Source organism: Ylistrum balloti, unplaced genomic scaffold, assembly GCF_031769215.1.
Source record: "Ylistrum balloti isolate Yb309-2 unplaced genomic scaffold, AGI_CSIRO_Ybal_v1 Utg370584, whole genome shotgun sequence".
In the NCBI taxonomy this organism is placed as follows: Eukaryota; Metazoa; Mollusca; class Bivalvia; order Pectinida; family Pectinidae; genus Ylistrum; species Ylistrum balloti.
This window is the reverse complement of record NW_026782363.1, coordinates 951407-970215: the sequence shown is the minus strand read 5'-3', so window position 1 is coordinate 970215 and position 18809 is coordinate 951407. Positions and strand designations below refer to the sequence as shown.

The 18809-nt window shown below is 38.1% G+C and overlaps 1 protein-coding gene across 1 annotated transcript in view; it reads right to left on the bottom strand.

Annotated features, from left to right (window-relative positions):
- The window catches only part of LOC132556718 (uncharacterized), a 51074-nt gene extending 36338 nt beyond the window's left edge, over positions 1–14736 (bottom strand). The window contains exon 1 of the mRNA XM_060221160.1: positions 14124–14736. Coding sequence (XP_060077143.1) covers positions 14124–14385 — 262 coding nt within the window. The 5' untranslated portion in view covers positions 14386–14736. The remainder of the gene's footprint in view (positions 1–14123) is intronic.
- Between the last annotated feature and the right edge of the window lie 4073 nt (positions 14737–18809).

Sequence of the window (18809 nt, the reverse complement as noted above, 5' to 3'; positions counted from 1 at the left end):
ATTCATCACGGTACTGAACTGAATCCATCACGGTACTGAACTGAATTCATCACGGTACTGAACTGAATTCATCACGGTACTGAACTGAATTCATCACGGTACTGAACTGAATAATAATAATAATAAACTTTATTTATTGAGGATATAAAACATGTTTAGCCAATGGCTAATCTTCCACATGGTCCTCTGGTTAGTAAAATAATGTTAGTTAAAATCTACAAAGTTACATACATGAATCAAGTTTAAACTACAAACTACATATTAAACAACAATGATATTTTAAACTAAAAATATATATATATATATATATATATATATATCACAGACATTAATTAAAATTATATCAGAAGACCCAATTACTCATGCAAAAATATTTCATCAATGAAATGGCAGGTGCCTAATATACATACATGCTAATATAGCAAACAGATAAAAATTGACATAGTTATACGCTAATATAGCATAGTCTAAAATTTCGGTCAATATGGTGGTAAAAAAGTTGAATAAGAATGTCAAATATATCACAAAGAGATCTAAGACATAGATATAAGGTGTTGAATAAGTTTTCTTTTAAAAGTGGAAAAACAGTGGACATTCTTAATATCATTGGGTAAAATATTCCATTCTTTAATACTGTCAGTAAGAAATTGTTTAGAATAAAACACAGTTCTATATTTTGCACTTGGAAATTGTTTTCAGAAGCATATCTAGGATTTCTGTTGTGACCATTCCGCACTAGTGATACATTGTTTGACAAATATTCTAGAACAGTCTGGTGATAAAAGCTAAATAACATACACAGCCTTCTAAAGTTGTAATACATATTAATTGGCATCCATCTAAGTTGCTGAAACATTACACTGGAGGGTGTGTCAAAAGGTACATTTAAAATAATACGGGCTACCTGCTTCTGAGCTTTGAGAAGTTTTCCCATTAAATTTTTATTGCAACCTGACCACACAGTACTACAAAATAAAAAGTGTGGAAAAACACAAGAATTAAAAAACCGAAGTTTACCTTCAGTAGGTAGATATGGACTAATGCGTCGTAATAAACCAAGTGTTTGTCTAATCCTAGATACAACAGATTTAATATGACTTGACCACGTTAGTCCATCATCAACGTTTACACCAAGTAGTTTATCATTACAAACCTAAAGGTTCATCACACATAAAAAGTTTAAGATTGAAGTTGTTTCTCCGTTGTTTTTGCTTTGATGAGATACACATACATTTGGTACATTAATCATCGTTCTGTTATCTACACACCATTTACTTACATTGTTTAAATCTGCCTGTAGTGTAACTGTGATATCTTCTACTGACTTACCAACAGCAGACAACGTAGAATCATCAGCATACATATCAGTGCTTGATAAAACATGTAGGGGCAAGTCATTGATAAAAACTAAGAACATAAGAGGACCGCGAATACATCCCTGAGCTCCACCATATGTGATATTGCAAACATTACACATATGACCTGCAAAATATACTATCTGGGTTCTGCAGTCTAAATATGATTTAAACCATGACATGGACCTATGTTCAATATGATACAAAGACATTTTTGTGAGTAAAACATCATGGTCTACCAAATAAAACGCCTTTTTAAAATCTAACAGTACAACTCCTGTGTTCAAACCATCATCTATATTTTTTGCCCAGGAGTTGACTGCTATGTATTCCACAAGGATTGAAATAAAACATTATCAGTTAATTATTTGTTTGTTTGAAATCGAAGTATGGTACACAGTTTTACCTCGGTCTCCACTGTCACAACCACAGAGGAAACCAATAAAGGAAAATATGTTGTGTTTAAAATGTGATGACAGTTACTAAGTCAGGCAGTCCCTTTAATTATTCAATACCAACTGTTTGAAATGTTGAATTCCATGGTGTATTGCATCTCTTGCAATAACATCGGTAAGGCGAAACATAAAAGCTTTATTAGCTTACTGCGCCATCTACAGTTCAAATATCAATTAAAAGAGAAATCCCATATCAGTTGTCAGTATGACATGATATTATATCAAAGCTTTCATCGACAATTGAAGTATATTGCCACTACTTTGAACTTCAATCCTTCGACGGGGACCAGCTTGTCTCGGTATATCTATTAAATTCAAGTCTCTGATGCCGTTAGAGTGTCTCATTTTTAGGTATTGGAAAAACGACATGTAGATATGAACCCAGAGGTTTCATAAAAGTACGTTCTGTGGCTGTATCTCAGTGTTGTTGTAGAGGTCACAGCTGTGCTTCTCTTTTACAGTACCATCCGAGATCAACATTTAAATTCTATATATGGACACAACATTAACAAGTCTGTGATTGTTGAATATTTCATACACGAAGCGCTAGGTTCAGGCGTGGTGGCTTCAATGCAGAACGATGTAATGAAGGAACGCCCATATTGACCGATATATGTAGCTGTTATTTGTGGCCCATTAGACTGGGTCGTATCAAGGCCCCTCTGAGGGCTACCTGGCGGTCAGTGACGTCACGGTTAACTCTGAGATATTCAGGCATCAAAGACAACTATTAGACAAATACTATAACTGTACGGCAGAACTGCGCGTGTACCAGAGAGATATAATTTTGATATCGATGTTAAACGTGTCCTTTGATATTTTGTGATGAACTAAGGTTAATTTTGTTGTATATAAAGGGTAATTTTAAGCAATTGTCGTTTGACTCGAGTCGATCAAAGCACTTCTGTGTTAGATCACAGCAGTCATATAATCAAGTATTTCTGTAACATCTAACACTACGAAAGTATCGAGCTCTGGTCATTAAATATCGACGTGGTCATTTTACAATTTAAAAACAACTTGGGTTACTAACACCAATCGCACTTCTCGCTATTCATTATCAAGAGACTTGCAACTCAACTGAAGGACTAAGCAAAAGTCTTTGTTCCCATGAATATGTCTTTTGGATGATCTTACCGCAAAGCTAGAAGATTACAGGATTTCATCTTCAGCATACCTTTTCTTGAGTTCAGACGTACTTTCCACATAATCCAGTCCAGTAGACCTTCTAACGTTCACAAACATATAATCTATAAAATTGTATAGAACTCGCACAACATTTATACATGTACTTCTTGAGAATGCAGTACAACATTAAAACGGTAACTTTGATAGTACTGTAATGGTAGTAAGACAAATTGAATGACGGCTTGGTTGAACCACTAGGTAGAGCCAGCGATAATGCTCAGTGAAGCTCAGGATCCAATATAAACGAGGCATGTCCGCATCCTTATCATTAACAGACAACTTCAATGATTGTAATACTTAAGTATGATTATGAAATATTCCATCTTTATAAGGGTTGCGTGACGTTTAGGCACATATGTACGGAGTTTTTGTTTGTTACGGAATATCTTAGCTAGTTATTTTTTATTATACAAGAAATGTTAGCAGATAAAGTAATAGGATGCCTTTTCTACAGACACAACCATGTATAAATCGTGAAGTGTGATCAAAGTGATAAAGACATTACACTTTCAGTCAGTGAGCCTTTACATATTTCGCTGTACAATAATTACATTCAATAGCAAGTGATACGTTGGGTCACTTCTGGTTTAGTTGGTGTAGACCTAGTAATGATATTACTAGTGAATTGATACAGGTATCATACTTCAGATTTGACCAGCTGTAGGCTGAAAGTCATGAGAAGCCATTATCACTGCCTGGTTGCGGTCATTCAATTGATTTATTGTATGTTTGATGCATCATCGTTTCCCCCGACTTGGAATGAGTTCGACACCTTCACTAGATTGTCGCCTATTTCAAACGCTACGCCTCTCACGTGGAAATAATTCCAAGAAGCCATTTAGCGTAAGCCGTGACAACATCGTCAAGGCGACGGCGTCAATCTGCCTTGATTCAAAATCAATCTGCGTTGGTTTGACAAACTAGCATGGGGCGTTATATACAGCGCACAGATTCAGTGGGAAGCACTGCTTTAAACGTAGCAAGTATATCGTAGATAACAAGCGTTGATACGGAGGCTGTGAAACTGAAATCTTTATTAATAAAATCTTTGACATTCATCAAATTATTCGCTCCGGTAAGGTTCCGTATCGCACTACAAACGAGACCAGGTCGATAACTCGGGACTATATATACCAAGCTGTACTGGTCTATCTGAGGTGATTGTATGAATGGATGGTGAAATGAGATCAATGTAAAATCGTTCCTTGACCAGCGATAATCATGGAAATATACCCCGTTCTTTTTTTACGTATTTCTATCGTTTTTAAATCCGATTTTATTCTTCTTTTAATTTTTTCAATCTCTTCACTTACACTTGACCCATTTGTAAACTGACCGTTTGCTGTTCTCCTTCAGTAGGACTGTATTTTATGATGGGCTGATAAATAATCACAAAGATAGAGTGATTTCAGCTAAGTTTTAATCATTCAGAGTAAAGTTTAACCGAAGGATGTAGACAATATTCTAAGTTTTATCTGACACACATCAATAGAGACTTGCATTCACATGGATACAGCAGTCATGGCAAAAACCTGTAAAAACAAAGGCTGTCTGGAAAATGAAAAGCTTTCCTTGGAAAATACGTTCGCCCCAGAGAAAAAAAGGTTCTCCCAGAAAAACAAGAAACGAAATACAACTGACTTCAGAAAAACTCTAGAATGGATGTCTTAAAGGACTTTCTTCAAAATAACAATCTTTTCTCGCAAAAAAATAATGTTATCCCAGAGAAGCATGGTGGTCCTACAAAAGCAGGGGTTGTATCAGAACCAGGAGGCTATATGATAAAAATATGTATATGCTGCTCCGGATATACGAAGACTGCCTTGAAAACCAATCCTCTACAAAATGAAGGTTCGATCCTAATTCCACCGATACCGGAAGTCAAAACCTTGTACCGGTAAATAGGAAGCAAAAGGCTATCAGTGGCAGTAACAGTACCTAACAGATGTTCTGTGTGATAGAGTTATATATCTGTGCCGGCATGTTTCCTTGTTACACAAATATACAATAGCGATTCATACGTTATTGTCGTTGGCAGAGACAAAGGAAGCAATACTATGGCCATTTGCTGAAATGATGGCTGTTTCAAGATAGTTTGCTGACTAAATAGTTATGGTGACGGACAAAGGTCAGAGCTTCTGAACAAACTCAGCACTATCAAAGACAAAGTTCTCGATGGTTTACAATGTTTCATGTATATCGTGGCACCATCACTGTTCCATTCTTATCATGACAATATCAATGTTGATTTCACATTAAAAACAATTTCAGGATATTATTCTTCGGATTGTTTTTTCACACATGGCAAGGAATAGCAAAACAGTGCAAGTACTGGGAGGATAATGTGAATATTTCAGAATTGACTTTAGATATCTGTATGTATAACGTATATTTATGAGAAGAGTTACCATTATCAAAGATTGTCAGTGGAACGATATACGACGCCACAAAGATCGATGTATCAGACATGGCCGTGTTTAGGTGTTGTTAAATAATGGTTAAGTCAGGTGTGCGAGTGGCCACCTTAGAAACTATCTAGCAATATTGATTTACAAATCAACCCCAATTTCTGCTGAATGCGTTCAATCACATTGGATGGGAATGCTTAGTATATTACCTTTACCAAGTGTTGTTATATCTGAATCGGCCATTACAACCAACTGGAGAGCTATCTCAAACTTTAACAATGTTAAATGAGGTTCAATTAAACATCGTGTGAATTATTTTTGCAGGTATTTCAGGTATTGACACGATAATCCGGATAAGTAAGGACTGCGTTAGATGTTGTTTTACTAAAATTGTACACACTTATCTAATTGTATCTTCTTTTAATCATATGGAAAATGCACGCCTCAATTCGCCACTAAACCATCTAGCCAGATCGATTTACAAATGACCCTGGTTTTGGGAATGCACTGCAAACAGATGTTGCAACTTGGATTCAGTTCCTACCAACTTTTTTCATGAATTCTAGAATCCATTTATGGTTTATAGGCTAATCTCTAAAATCATCACGTAATCAATGTGCTACATCAGGCTGTCTTATTTTGAATGGATCGGGGGCATTTCCAGCCTTTTTTGTTTCTGACCTGACCGCAGACAAGATAGTGTGATGCAAATAGGATTAAGAATGATTATCAAAAGGCGCGTATCTACAAGAAATTTGCAGCTTATTCAGAACATCCCTCTAACATAGTCGTCACCTGTTGATCGTAACCCGGAAATAACCGTTAACTGGCGGTCATCTTCCCCACTTACAATTGGTCCGACAGTTGAAGTTATCGTGTGTAAGCGTGGAATGCATTGTGCTTGCAGAAATCTGTCGTGGGACAAGATTTTGTTTATGTTACCGAGTTGGCAATGTCGAGGCGTGCACCTGTGTCTCGTTACCGCTATTTTGGTGTTATGGCTGTGGGTCAGATGAGATGAAACATATTACTGGAGGGAACTTTCCGTACAAATTCATTTAGAATGTAATAGCAAGGGGTATTTCAGTGATGTTGTGTACAGAGATACGTACCCCTCACCGGTGTACAATATTTACTGTTTACGTTGTACAATGTTGTGTACAGAGATACGTACCCCTAACCGGTGTACAATATTTACTGTTTATGTTGTACAATGTTGTGTACAGAGATACGTACCCCTAACCGGTGTACAATATTTACTGTTTATGTTGTACAATGTTGTGTACAGAGATATGTACCCCTAACCGGTATACAATATTTACTGTTTATGTTGTACAATGTTGTGTACAGAGATACGTACCCCTAACCGGTGTACAATATTTACTGTTTATGTTGTACAATGTTGTGTACAGAGATATGTACCCCTAACCGGTATACAATATTTACTGTTTATGTTGTACAATGTTGTGTACAGAGATACGTACCCCTAACCGGTGTACAATATTTAATGTTTATGTTGTACAATGTTGTGTACAGAGGTACGTACCCCATACTGGTGTACAATATTTACTGTTTATGTTGTACAATGGTGTGTACAGAGATACGTACCCCTTACTGTTTATGTTGTACAATGTTGTGTACAGAGATACGTACCCCTAACCGGTGTACAATATTTACTGTTTATGTTGTACAATGTTGTGTACAGAGATACGTACCCCTAACCAGTGTACAATATTTACTGTTTACGTTGTACAATGTTGTGTACAGAGATACGTATCCCTTACTGGTGTACAATATTTACTGGTGATGTTTGAACTGCGTAAACTACTAGGGAAATACCCTGCTGTCCAAATGATACATGTATGTACTAAAACCACCATACACGTCCTGACTTACAAAGCATATTACCAAGTGAACTCTGTGAAGGAAACATTTCGGTTTTTATATACGTTTAAACAAAGCGTATCATTGGGTGGGGGTAGAGGTGGGGGTTGTGGGGGTTGTGGGGGGTGGGGGAGGGGGGTTGTGGGGGTTGTGGGGGGGGGGAAAGGGGGAGGGGGAGGGGTGATGTTGGAAAAAATTCATCTGAATTGAAATATTTCATGTCAGTTTCTGTTTCTTTCCAGTAAGAAACGCGGCATTCAGTCAGTGCCCGGATATTTGTAGCTGGTTACCAACAGGTGCGCGAAACACGTGAGGTAATGTCCCACCAGTCAAAGACAGGGTGGATATCCTCGGAAAGCTGCTGGCCGGTCTGTACATAATGGATAAGTACTGGTCGATGATACTCGGCCTAACATGTACAACCTGGCTTGTCGGGGTCCCTGGTATATACATCATCGGTCAGACAACCATACCGCAGAATCAATATGTCATAAACAGATTTCATCACTACTGATATTTTTATTCAAAGAGACAACATAACGGCACAAATTCTGATGTGAACCATAATTGAAATAAATCACGCAGAAAAATCTAAACTTATTCAATAAATGGATTTTTCATTTAACAATAATACCAGCATAGCGAAATTGCAGATTTCAGCGTGATTTAAGTTGCGTTTGAAAGAAGGTCGAATATGCTGTTGTTAAACTAACTCCTGTATTACGGAGCCACATCTGTATTGCTGAGTCTATGACGCAGAGCCACAGTAAATGTAAAAACGATTATTGTGACTGGAACAAATATTTACAATAGCAGTGCTTTTATACACAATAGAAACTTAATTAAACATCAAGTTGAATTTCTTATCTCAAATGACTAGAGCATAAAGGACATATTTCCCCCCCAATAAATCATACATTACAATATTTGGTAGCTGTACACTAATATTACTGTTTTATGTACTTATTTTCAAAGACCACCAAGACCAGAGTTTTCTAGTGAGCATTTTCTTTAAACAGAATGTATAACTTCTGGACGTAGATTAAGATTGTCTTTTAAGGCAGCGTTCTGTATAGTTACAAAAACCTTGAAAATAATAAAATTACAGGAATATTGCCTTCTTTTCCCTTCAAGTTTCAACAACTCCATACTTATTTTAGTTAATTTGAATGTTTGAGAATTTAAAGATGCATAAAGCGGACTTAGATTTTCTACTGAAGTTCCACATCCCAACTTTGATGTATAATTTATAACAGATTCAATTCAGTGTAATTCGGGAACTACGATTTGTTTTGAACTATCTGTACCTGATATTGTACAATACAAACCTAAATCTGCTGTTACGTGTTCGAGATATGTAACAGTACATCTCCTATCACCTTTGGTGATAAAGGGTTTTCACCACGTTTTTGTTTTTTAAGCTATGTTACATCATCATCCAATTAGCACTACCACCGATATGGCGCCGTCAAATATGACCCGATACCTATTTTCAGACAGTTGAAAGTAAACTGCTTTCTCTCCGCTTGTTTGGAATGGAAAGTGAACTCGTTGCCACTTGACAAAGAAATAATAATGATTATTATCAGAAAATAAAACATTTAAAAAACAACAACAACATAAAGTTGATATAACTCATAGGTTAGGCAAAGTTTCTCCACCAAACCAATCCTAATTTCATTATCTAAACAGTATAGTGATATTTTTATAAAGACTACCAGTAACAAATTCGACTTTAAATAGTACCATAATACGGCCATTGACAAGGAAAACGGCATGTACAGATGTTCAATGTTTTCTTCTCATCGAAGACATTCACAATAAGCCAAATCAAGTGAGTGGAAGTTGGAGATTTATGTCATGTCTCGCCGTGTTTGTTTGAAAATTGTTTTACGTGCAAACAGAACATATTTACCGTCAGTGTCCTCTAACCTAATTGTGTCAAAGATTTTACAATAAATAACTAGGTCAAAATGTGATGGTAATTGAGGCAAAAACAATGGTACTTTAGTTAAAGTTGTGACTTAAATTAATGGCGTTAAAGAAAAGGTGAATTAGATTAATGGGGTCAAAGATTTGACGTGTTAACGATGTTCAATGGATGACGAAAATTAATGTAGTCAGGGAGATGACACAGATTCATTGAGTCGTCTATTGTCATGGTGTGACCTAAATTAATGGTATCAAAGCCATTATCTCTATTTCCATGATTTTTTTTCTCAACCTAGGCGTGAACTAAATACATCCTTATGTAACCAAATAACACTTATTGCAGCCAAAGTTGCTCAGCTAAACTGTGTCCTTCCTGTGTATGTTAGAGTATTTAACTTGCTACGAAACCCATTGTAAAAATACAAATAAAATTTCACTTCAGATGCAGTGTAATCAGACATTAAATGGTGCTACTTGTTTCAATAGATTTCAAATCAATACACAGGGTATCAGGTACATAGAAAATTGGCCGACGAGATATCAAATTTATGATTTTTATATGGGAAGTCCAGTCGTATGATAATGATAGTGGTAGTTAGTGAATGTCGAATTTATCATTAATTATACATCAGATAACAATAACGACCAGGGTAACACTTGGATCTGTTGTGTCAGGTAGTGTGACGACCCGGACATGGTACAAGTGACTGCGGTACACCACTGTAGCCACATTACACCCGCCTTACAAATGAATGCCGCTTAATTCAATACTTGGCACTGACCTCTTTATGTGTATTTGTTGTAGGAAATTAACTTTCCGTCCAATCATGTTTTCAAGTGCAAATGAAACAACGTTGTTGTTTGTCGTTTGTGACTTGTATATAACGTTGTCCCCTACTTAACTGTTGTACCACTATCCTGCCCCCACTAATCCATTGTACCACTATCCTGCCCCCACTAATCCGTTGTGTCACTATCGTACTGCCACTAATCCGTTGTGCCACTATCCTGCCTCCACTAATCCGTTGTGTCACTATCCTGCCCCCACTTAACCGTTGTGTCACTATCGTGCCACCACTAATCCGTTGTGTCACTATCGTGCCCACACTAATTTGCTGTGCCACTATCGTGCCCCCACTAATCCGTTATGCCACTATCCTGCCCCCACTAATCCGTTGTGCCACTATCGTGCCCCCACTAATCTGTTTTGCCTCTATCCTGCCCCCACTAATCTGCTGTGCCACTATCGTGCCCCCACTAATCCGTTGTGCCTCTATCCTGCCCCCACTAATCTGTTGTGTCACTATCCTGCCCCCACTAATCCGTTGTGTCACTATCGTGCTGCCACTAATCCGTTGTGCCACTATCCTGCCCCCACTAATCTGCTGTGCCACTATCGTGCCCCCACTAATCCGTTGTGTCACTATCATACTGCCATTAATCTGTTTTGCCTCTATCGTGCCCCCACTAATCTGTTTTGCCTCTATCCTGCCCCCACTGATCTGCTGTGCCACTATCGTGCCCCCACTAATCCGTTATGCCACTATCCTGTCCCCACTAATCCGTTGTGCCACTATCGTGCTGCCACTTATCTGTTGTGCAAATATTTAGTCCTTTATCGTTTGTGCCATTTCCCAATCAATACTAATCCCGATGTCCTTCAGTTATGTTCATTTAGAGGGAATAAGGAAGAAATATGTTTTATTTACTGAAAGGAATGGACTATTTTTCCTACTGATATCATAGATGGCGATATTATCAACTAAGGACAAACGTGAATGGATTAATGAGAGAGTGACGGTATGAAGCCTACTAAGAAAGGCGGTGGCTGGATTATGTATTGAGAATGAAGGTGGCGAGGTTATCTAATGAGGACTAAGGTGGCGAGATTATCTAATGAGGACTAGTGTGGCGAGATTATCTAATGAGGACTAAGGTGGCGAGATTATCTAATGAGGACTAAGGTGGCGAGATTATCTAATGAGGACTAAGAAGGCGAGATTATCTAATGAGGACTAAGGTGGCGATATTATCTAATGAGGACTAAGGTGGCGAGATTATCTAATGAGGAATAAAGTGGCGATATTATCTAATGAGGACTAAGGTGGCGATATTATCTAATGAGGACTAAGAAGGCGAGATTATCTAATGAAGACTAAGGTGGCGAGATTATCTAATGAGGACTAAGGTGGCGAGATTATCTAATGAGGACTAAGGTGGCGAGATTATCTAATGAGGAATAAAGTGGCGAGATTATCTAATGAGGAATAAAGTGGCGAGATTATCTAATGAGGAATAAAGTGGCGAGATTATCTAATGAGGACTAAGGTGGCGAGATTATCTAATGAGGACTAAGGTGGCGAGATTATCTAAAGGGGACTAAGGTGGCGAGATTATCTAATGAGGACTAAGGTGGCGAGATTATCTAATGAGGACTAAGGTGGCGAGATTATCTAATGAGGAATAAAGTGGCGAGATTATCTAATGAGGACTAAGGTGGCGAGATTATCTAATGAGGACTAAGGAGGCGAGATTATCTAATGAGGACTAAGGTGGCGAGATTATCTAATGAGGACTGAGGTGGCGAGATTATCTAATGAGGACTAAGGTGGCGAGATTATCTAATGAGGACTAAGGTGGCGAGATTATCTAATGAGGACTAAGGTGGCGAGATTATCTAATGAGGACTAAGGTGGCGATATTATCTAATGAGGACTAAGAAGGCGAGATTATCTAATGAGGAATAAAGTGGCGAGATTATCTAATGAGGACTAAGGTGGCGAGATTATCTAATGAGGACTGAGGTGGCGAGATTATCTAATGAGGACTGAGGTGGCGAGATTATCTAATGAGGACTGAGGTGGCGATATTATCTAATGAGGACTAAGAAGGCGAGATTATCTAATGAGGACTAAGAAGGCGAGATTATCTAAAGGGGACTAAGGTGGCGAGATTATCTAATGAGGACTGAGGTGGCGAGATTATCTAATGAGGACTAAGAAGGCGAGATTATCTAATGAGGACTAAGGTGGCGAGATTATCTAATGAGGACTATTATCTAATGAGGACTGTGGCGAGATTATCTAATGTGGACTAAGAAGGCGAGATTATCTAATGGCGAGATTATCTAATGAGGACTAAGGTGGCGAGATTATCTAATGAGGACTAAGGTGGCGAGATTATCTAATGAGGACTAAGGTGGCGAGATTATCTAATGAGGACTAAGGTGGCGAGATTATCTAATGAGGACTAAGGTGGCGAGATTATCTAATGAGGACTGAGGTGGCGAGATTATCTAATGAGGACTAAGGTGGCGAGATTATCTAATGAGGACTGAGGTGGCGAGATTATCTAATGAAGATTAAGAAGGCGAGATTATCTAATGAGGACTAAGGTGGCGAGATTATCTAATGAGGACTGAGGTGGCGAGATTTTCAAATGAGGAATAAAGTGGCGAGATTATCAAATGAGGACTAAGGTGGCAAGATTATCTAATGAGGACTAAGGTGGCGAGATTATCTCATGAGGACTAGTGTGGCGAGATTATCTAATGAGGACTAAGGAGGCGAGATTATCTAATGAGGACTGAGGTGGCGAGATTATCTAATGAGGACTGAGGTGGCGAGATTATCTAATGAGGACTGTGGTGGCGAGATTATCTAGGGAGGACATCGGATAACGGAAGAATTTGTGTACAAAGTCTGGATTATCGGAAGAATAGAAATGGTCAGACTACTACTAAGTTCATTATCGGTTCCGATAGTTGTGTGATCAAGACTGATTAACGGTTTTAAAGGCAGTGTTTAAAAACCAATTTCCGGATTTGTGATCAGTCATCTCCTTTTCTTTTATTACGTTTCCGTGAAGACGCAAAGGATTATCTGGATATTTTTTTAAATACTGTTTTTCTGTTACGTGCATTTTGTAGATAACAGCAAGCTTTTAATACTAGACAATATCAATTAACAATAAGTAATTTGAGCTTACCTCAAACCAGTAGTACTATATTATATAACAAGGCTTACCTCAAACCAGTAGTACTATATTATATAACAAGGCTTACCTCAAACCAGTAGTACTATATTATATAACAAGGCTTACCTCAAACCAGTGGTACTATATTATATAACAAGGCTTACCTCAAACCAGTAGTACTATATTATATAACAAGGCTTACCTCAAACCAGTAGTACTATATTATATAACAAGGCTTACCTCAAACCAGTAGTACTATATTATATAACAAGGCTTACCTCAAACCAGTAGTACTATATTATATAACAAGGCTTACCTCAAACCAGTTGTACTATATTATATAAAAGGGCTTACCTCAAACTAGTAGTACTTTATTACAGACGAGGTATGTGACTTACCTAAACCTGGTAATACTATATTACAGACGAGGTATGTGACTTACCTAAACCTGGTAGTACTATGTTACAGACGAGGTATGTGGCTTACCTAAACCTGGTAGTACTATGTTACAGACGAGGTATGTGACTTACCTAAACCTGGTAGTACTATATTACAGACGAGGTATGTGACTTACCTAAACCTGGTAATACTATATTACAGACGAGGTATGTGACTTACCTAAACCTGGTAGTACTATGTTACAGACGAGGTATGTGACCTACCTAAACCTGGTAGTACTATGTTACAGACGAGGTATGTGACTTACCTAAACCTGGTAATACTATATTACAAACGAGGTATGTGACTTACCTAAACCTGGTAGTACTATGTTACAGACGAGGTATGTGACTTACCTAAACCTGGTAGTACTATATTACAGACGAGGTATGTGACTTACCTAAACCTGGTAATACTATATTACAGACGAGGTATGTGACTTACCTAAACCTGGTAATACTATATTACAAACGAGGTATGTGACTTACCTAAACCTGGTAGTACTATGTTACAGACGAGACAGGTCACAGCCAAAGGTTTACTCATCACAGGTATAGAATCCCTTAAACTCGAATCATCCTCTTCAATAGGTTGATTCTTCTCCCGAGAGGGACTGTGGTGTATGGTGGTGACCGGGGGTGGTCCCAGCACATATCCAGGTTGGACTGGACGACCGTACCCCGTATACTGTTTACGATGGAGTCGAGGGGAGGGGCTCGGGGTAGACCCTCCACTGTACACAACCTGCATGTCTTAGCTACTATCTACTGGCGGTAACGTTTCATGTGTAATTAAACCATTATTCCATTGTACACACATTGAATGCTAAAAAGTGTTGTGTTTTCTCCTCATTTCGTTAAATGATTCCGTCCTCTGGAGTGGTTAAGCAGATAATTTTCACCACTTATGAAATCTCAGTCGATTTAAACCTCTCCGCTTGACGAAGTGAGCGTCGTTGTCTATAGTATCGACGTCCACCATATGTTGTCATAATAGCGCTATTTACATTAGGACCAGATTTATATGTACAGTGCAGTAGAACACGTGTGAGACGACTCTATCCAGACTTCTCAGCGCTGTCGTTATAACCGCTCAATGTCTCTTCCGACCTTGACATCGGCCTTTCAAACAACATCTTTACACTAATAATACACGGGTTGGTCACTTGAACGTCTTAGTGAGTGTGCCTTACTTTGTGTGCTGCGGGTGGTTCTCCACCAAGCTAATTAACGTGAAAGAGGTGCCTACCTAGGTATCGATCTCTGTACAGCCATATTGTAGTGTGTATGTATTTATCAATTTCATTATATTTTGTTTGATGAGAAGTTATAACGAATTCTAAAAAAGAAGCATGGAAAGCATTTCCATTATTGTAATTGCCGAAAATATTTACCATTCTTGACGGAAATTGATTTTCCGTCGTGTAACTAAAGTTTGAAGGTGAATATTGGTTTTTGTGTCACATTTATTCAGTCTCTAACCAATCCAAATTGTGCATCGATTACTTCATATTGCAATAAGCGAAATGACACATGACAAACAGATTAGTTTAGTTCTATCACAAGCGCTAGAGTATCGGGTTTGATGTATTAATTAAATCTGATGTCACGTGACACTGGAGACATAGCAGGAGAAGTTTCCAGCATTAAAAGGAAGTCTCTGATGCCAGCGTACCTACAAGCGTTCCCTACTGTTAAATTTTCCATTTCTAGACAATAACAATCGTTCTTTCTCTACCTACGGTTTTACATGTCACAACTAATTTGATATCCAAGGCCTTCCAGTATCCTTTCCAGTATCAAGATTCCTCTAGGGCTCTTTAATGTATCCTTTAACAGGATACAGTGGAAAAACCACACTGAGTTGCTAAGGACCTCCAGGACTCTCTGATGTACCCTTTGACAGGATACGGTGGGAAAACCACACCGAGTTGCTAGGGACCTCCAGGACTCTCTGATGTACCCTTTGACAGGATACGGTGGGAAAACCACACCGAGTTGCTAGGGACCTCCAGGACTCTCTGATGTACCCTTTGACAGGATACGATGGGAAAACCACACCGAGTTGCTAGGGACCTCCAGGACTCTCTGATGTACCCTTTGACAGGATACGGTGGGAAAACCACACCGAGTTGCTAGGGACCTCCAGGACTCTCTGATGTACCCTTTGACAGGATACGGTGGGAAAACCACACCGAGTTGCTAGGGACCTCCAGGACTCTCTGATGTACCCTTTGACAGGATAGGGTGGAAAAACCATACCGAGTTGCTAGGGACCTCGATAAATCTCTGACATACCCTTTGACAGGATACAGGGGGAAAACCATACCGACCTGTATGTTGTGTCTCACAAGGAGAAGGCACCTCTTTCGGTTATAATGAAATACAGCAGGGATCTTTCCCTGTCTCCTGTACGGCAGGTAGGCTCGGTGGTTTTGATATTGCTTCCCTTGTTCTCAATTTGAGAACATTTCATTGTTTTCTTGGATTAACAAAACTATACATGACGGATGTTAATATTAGTTAAATTTCTAGTAAGATGTCGTTTCTTTCTTAAAGCACACATTTAACATGTACTTCACATTTTCCCAATTTTGCTGTTAAGGAATGTTCTGCATATATATAATACCACCTTTGACAATCGCTACTGGTGATCTGGTGAAACATTATAACCAGGAATACACAACCAAGCCTTGTTTTAAAATCATTTTACTTTATATCAGAAACTTGCTACTTAAAATCGTACAAAATCATCTAAATCCTGTATATATTAAAGTATTGCGCAAGAGTTCTGACAATCCTTAATCCTAAACGTAATAAAGATAATTTACGATTTCTGTCCTCATTGCTTATATGTGAATTTGACAAATTGCGATTTTGTTTTGTCAGACATTAATGTGCATATTAGCGTGTTACAAGTGATGACCAAACTAAGACTTGATCACGACAGTGGCTCGCCTCCTTTACAGATCATACCACACAGTTCTCTCTACCTGGCTGGCACACTATCATTTTAGCATCTTGAATATATACAAATAAATTTGTATATAAAACTTGTATTAATCACTCTTGTTTGCCTGGATGGAGGCGCGCGAAGGGTCTTACTCTCCCCTCTTCTTTCCTTCGTTTCTCTTTCTCCAAAACGAATTTTTATGAGATTTCTTCGTTGCAGTTACTTTTCGTGTTTTTGGGTTATCTCTGTTATTTTGTTGGAATCGGTTTAAGCAACGCGGAGTTGTCGTCCTTTGTTCACACTCGTGTTCACCCTTCTTAAAGATACCTTCTCACAATAAATGGCGATATATGTGGGAATGACATCGTTGGCACGGTTTTTTTTATACACCATTGAAATATTGTAGAGATTGAACAACTCAAAGATTTTCTTAAAAAGACACAGAAGTGAATAGCACTTAAGTATCTGCATATTAACATAACGCCAATGGAAAAACATTTAAACGATAAAAATGGTTATGATGGACTCTTTAAATATCTAAGGATTATTAGATAAATTGTCTGTTTCGTTTAGAATATTGGAAAATTACTAGAGTTGAGTTCGGATAAATTATGACCGTCGAGGAATAATTAAAACAAAATGGGGCGTTACAGGTATCCTTCGTCATAACTACGCGATTTCGTTTTCAAAAGTTAATTTCATTGGTTGGGATAAGATTCATCAGTTTGGTATCAATGCTATATGATAAGTTTTTGTTGCTTGTTGTTTATGCAGCTTTCTGATTCGTCGAAGTTTTCTTTTTATTTCCGCCAACTTGATAATGATTGGAGGAGTTAATGCAGCACGCCCCTTTTTATGGATCGAATATCTGTCCCCACATACACCTGACACGTGTGTGGATTACTGACATTCAATGGTGTAAAAAGATGGAGTACAACATCACAAATTATCTAAATATCTTACAATGTACACAAATAAATATACATTGTATGTATAGACAACGGATTTTATATCTTTTCACAACTTCGGACTTAAAGCAATATTACGCTACCAGATCAAAAGGTCGTCCGCTTATACAGTCTACATCCGAGAAACAGTTATAGGATGGATTTTAATCAATTACAATCTTCTAGGTGGTGAATTAGAGGAGAATCAAGCAATCAAGGATTACTAGGAGTGCAAGCCAAGTATCTTTCTGACTAAAGGATGTAAACAAACCACCTAACACGTATATTCTGTTGGTGTCCATGTTCGTTTGGAATGTAACGGGCCTACTCATGAATGGAATTTGATGATTGAAAATGGCGCGAATTAAATAACTGAAAGTGACGTTAATTAGCTGTCAATGACGTTACGTCATGTTACTCAATATTTTTTCCGTTGTGATTTGATAAAATAATCCTTTTCGAAATTATCAAGTTTGCATATTTATGTGTTATTTCTGTTTTTGAAAACTATGAACATTTATTCAGTTTGAAAATCGTGTTTTTTGTCAAATCACTTAAAAAAAACCCAGAAGAATATCGATACAATCATAATTAAGAGTCATGAAAGATGAGACAACAGAACAATAGGAACAGAGCAACACTTTACCTAGATTCTCCATTATCTGGGCACGGATTACGACCAGGGATTCCAAAAGGGTAAACGCCTTCTACTTAGACGACACTCGCCATGGAAATCTTGGTCATCAAAATAATGTCAAGTTCTGAAATGAGAACCAGGTATATAACGACGGAACAAGATAGTTCCTTTACAAGTATTTTACTCATCTAGCTCTATGTCGTAAGTAGAAAATTAATATTTCTCTTTTACACCATGATGGCGACCACAGAAACCCCCCTCCCCCCACATTCTTCAAAAACCTGCACATTTCGAAACCTCGTCTGTCCGTCAGCTGTCCTTGCCAAGTCATTTAAATAGCTTGATTTAGAGACAAATTTATGATAAATTTCCTATATTGACACACAAAAAATTATTGATAATGTCTAACGGATTTACTATCGAGAACGTTGACCACTGGCCTAAGTAACATCAGGTGAAGATCCGAGGTATGTGGTTGGACGTTCCCTACCCCTGAGGCTTTGTGTTTCTCAAGAGTTTAGAAACGGTTAGGTCTGTGCTGGCGCGCCTGTGCCTATGAGCATAACACTGTATCCGCATTGCTTCTAATGGCATGCGACGGACCTCCTGTATTTTGTTCTTAAGGGTACCCAAAGGAA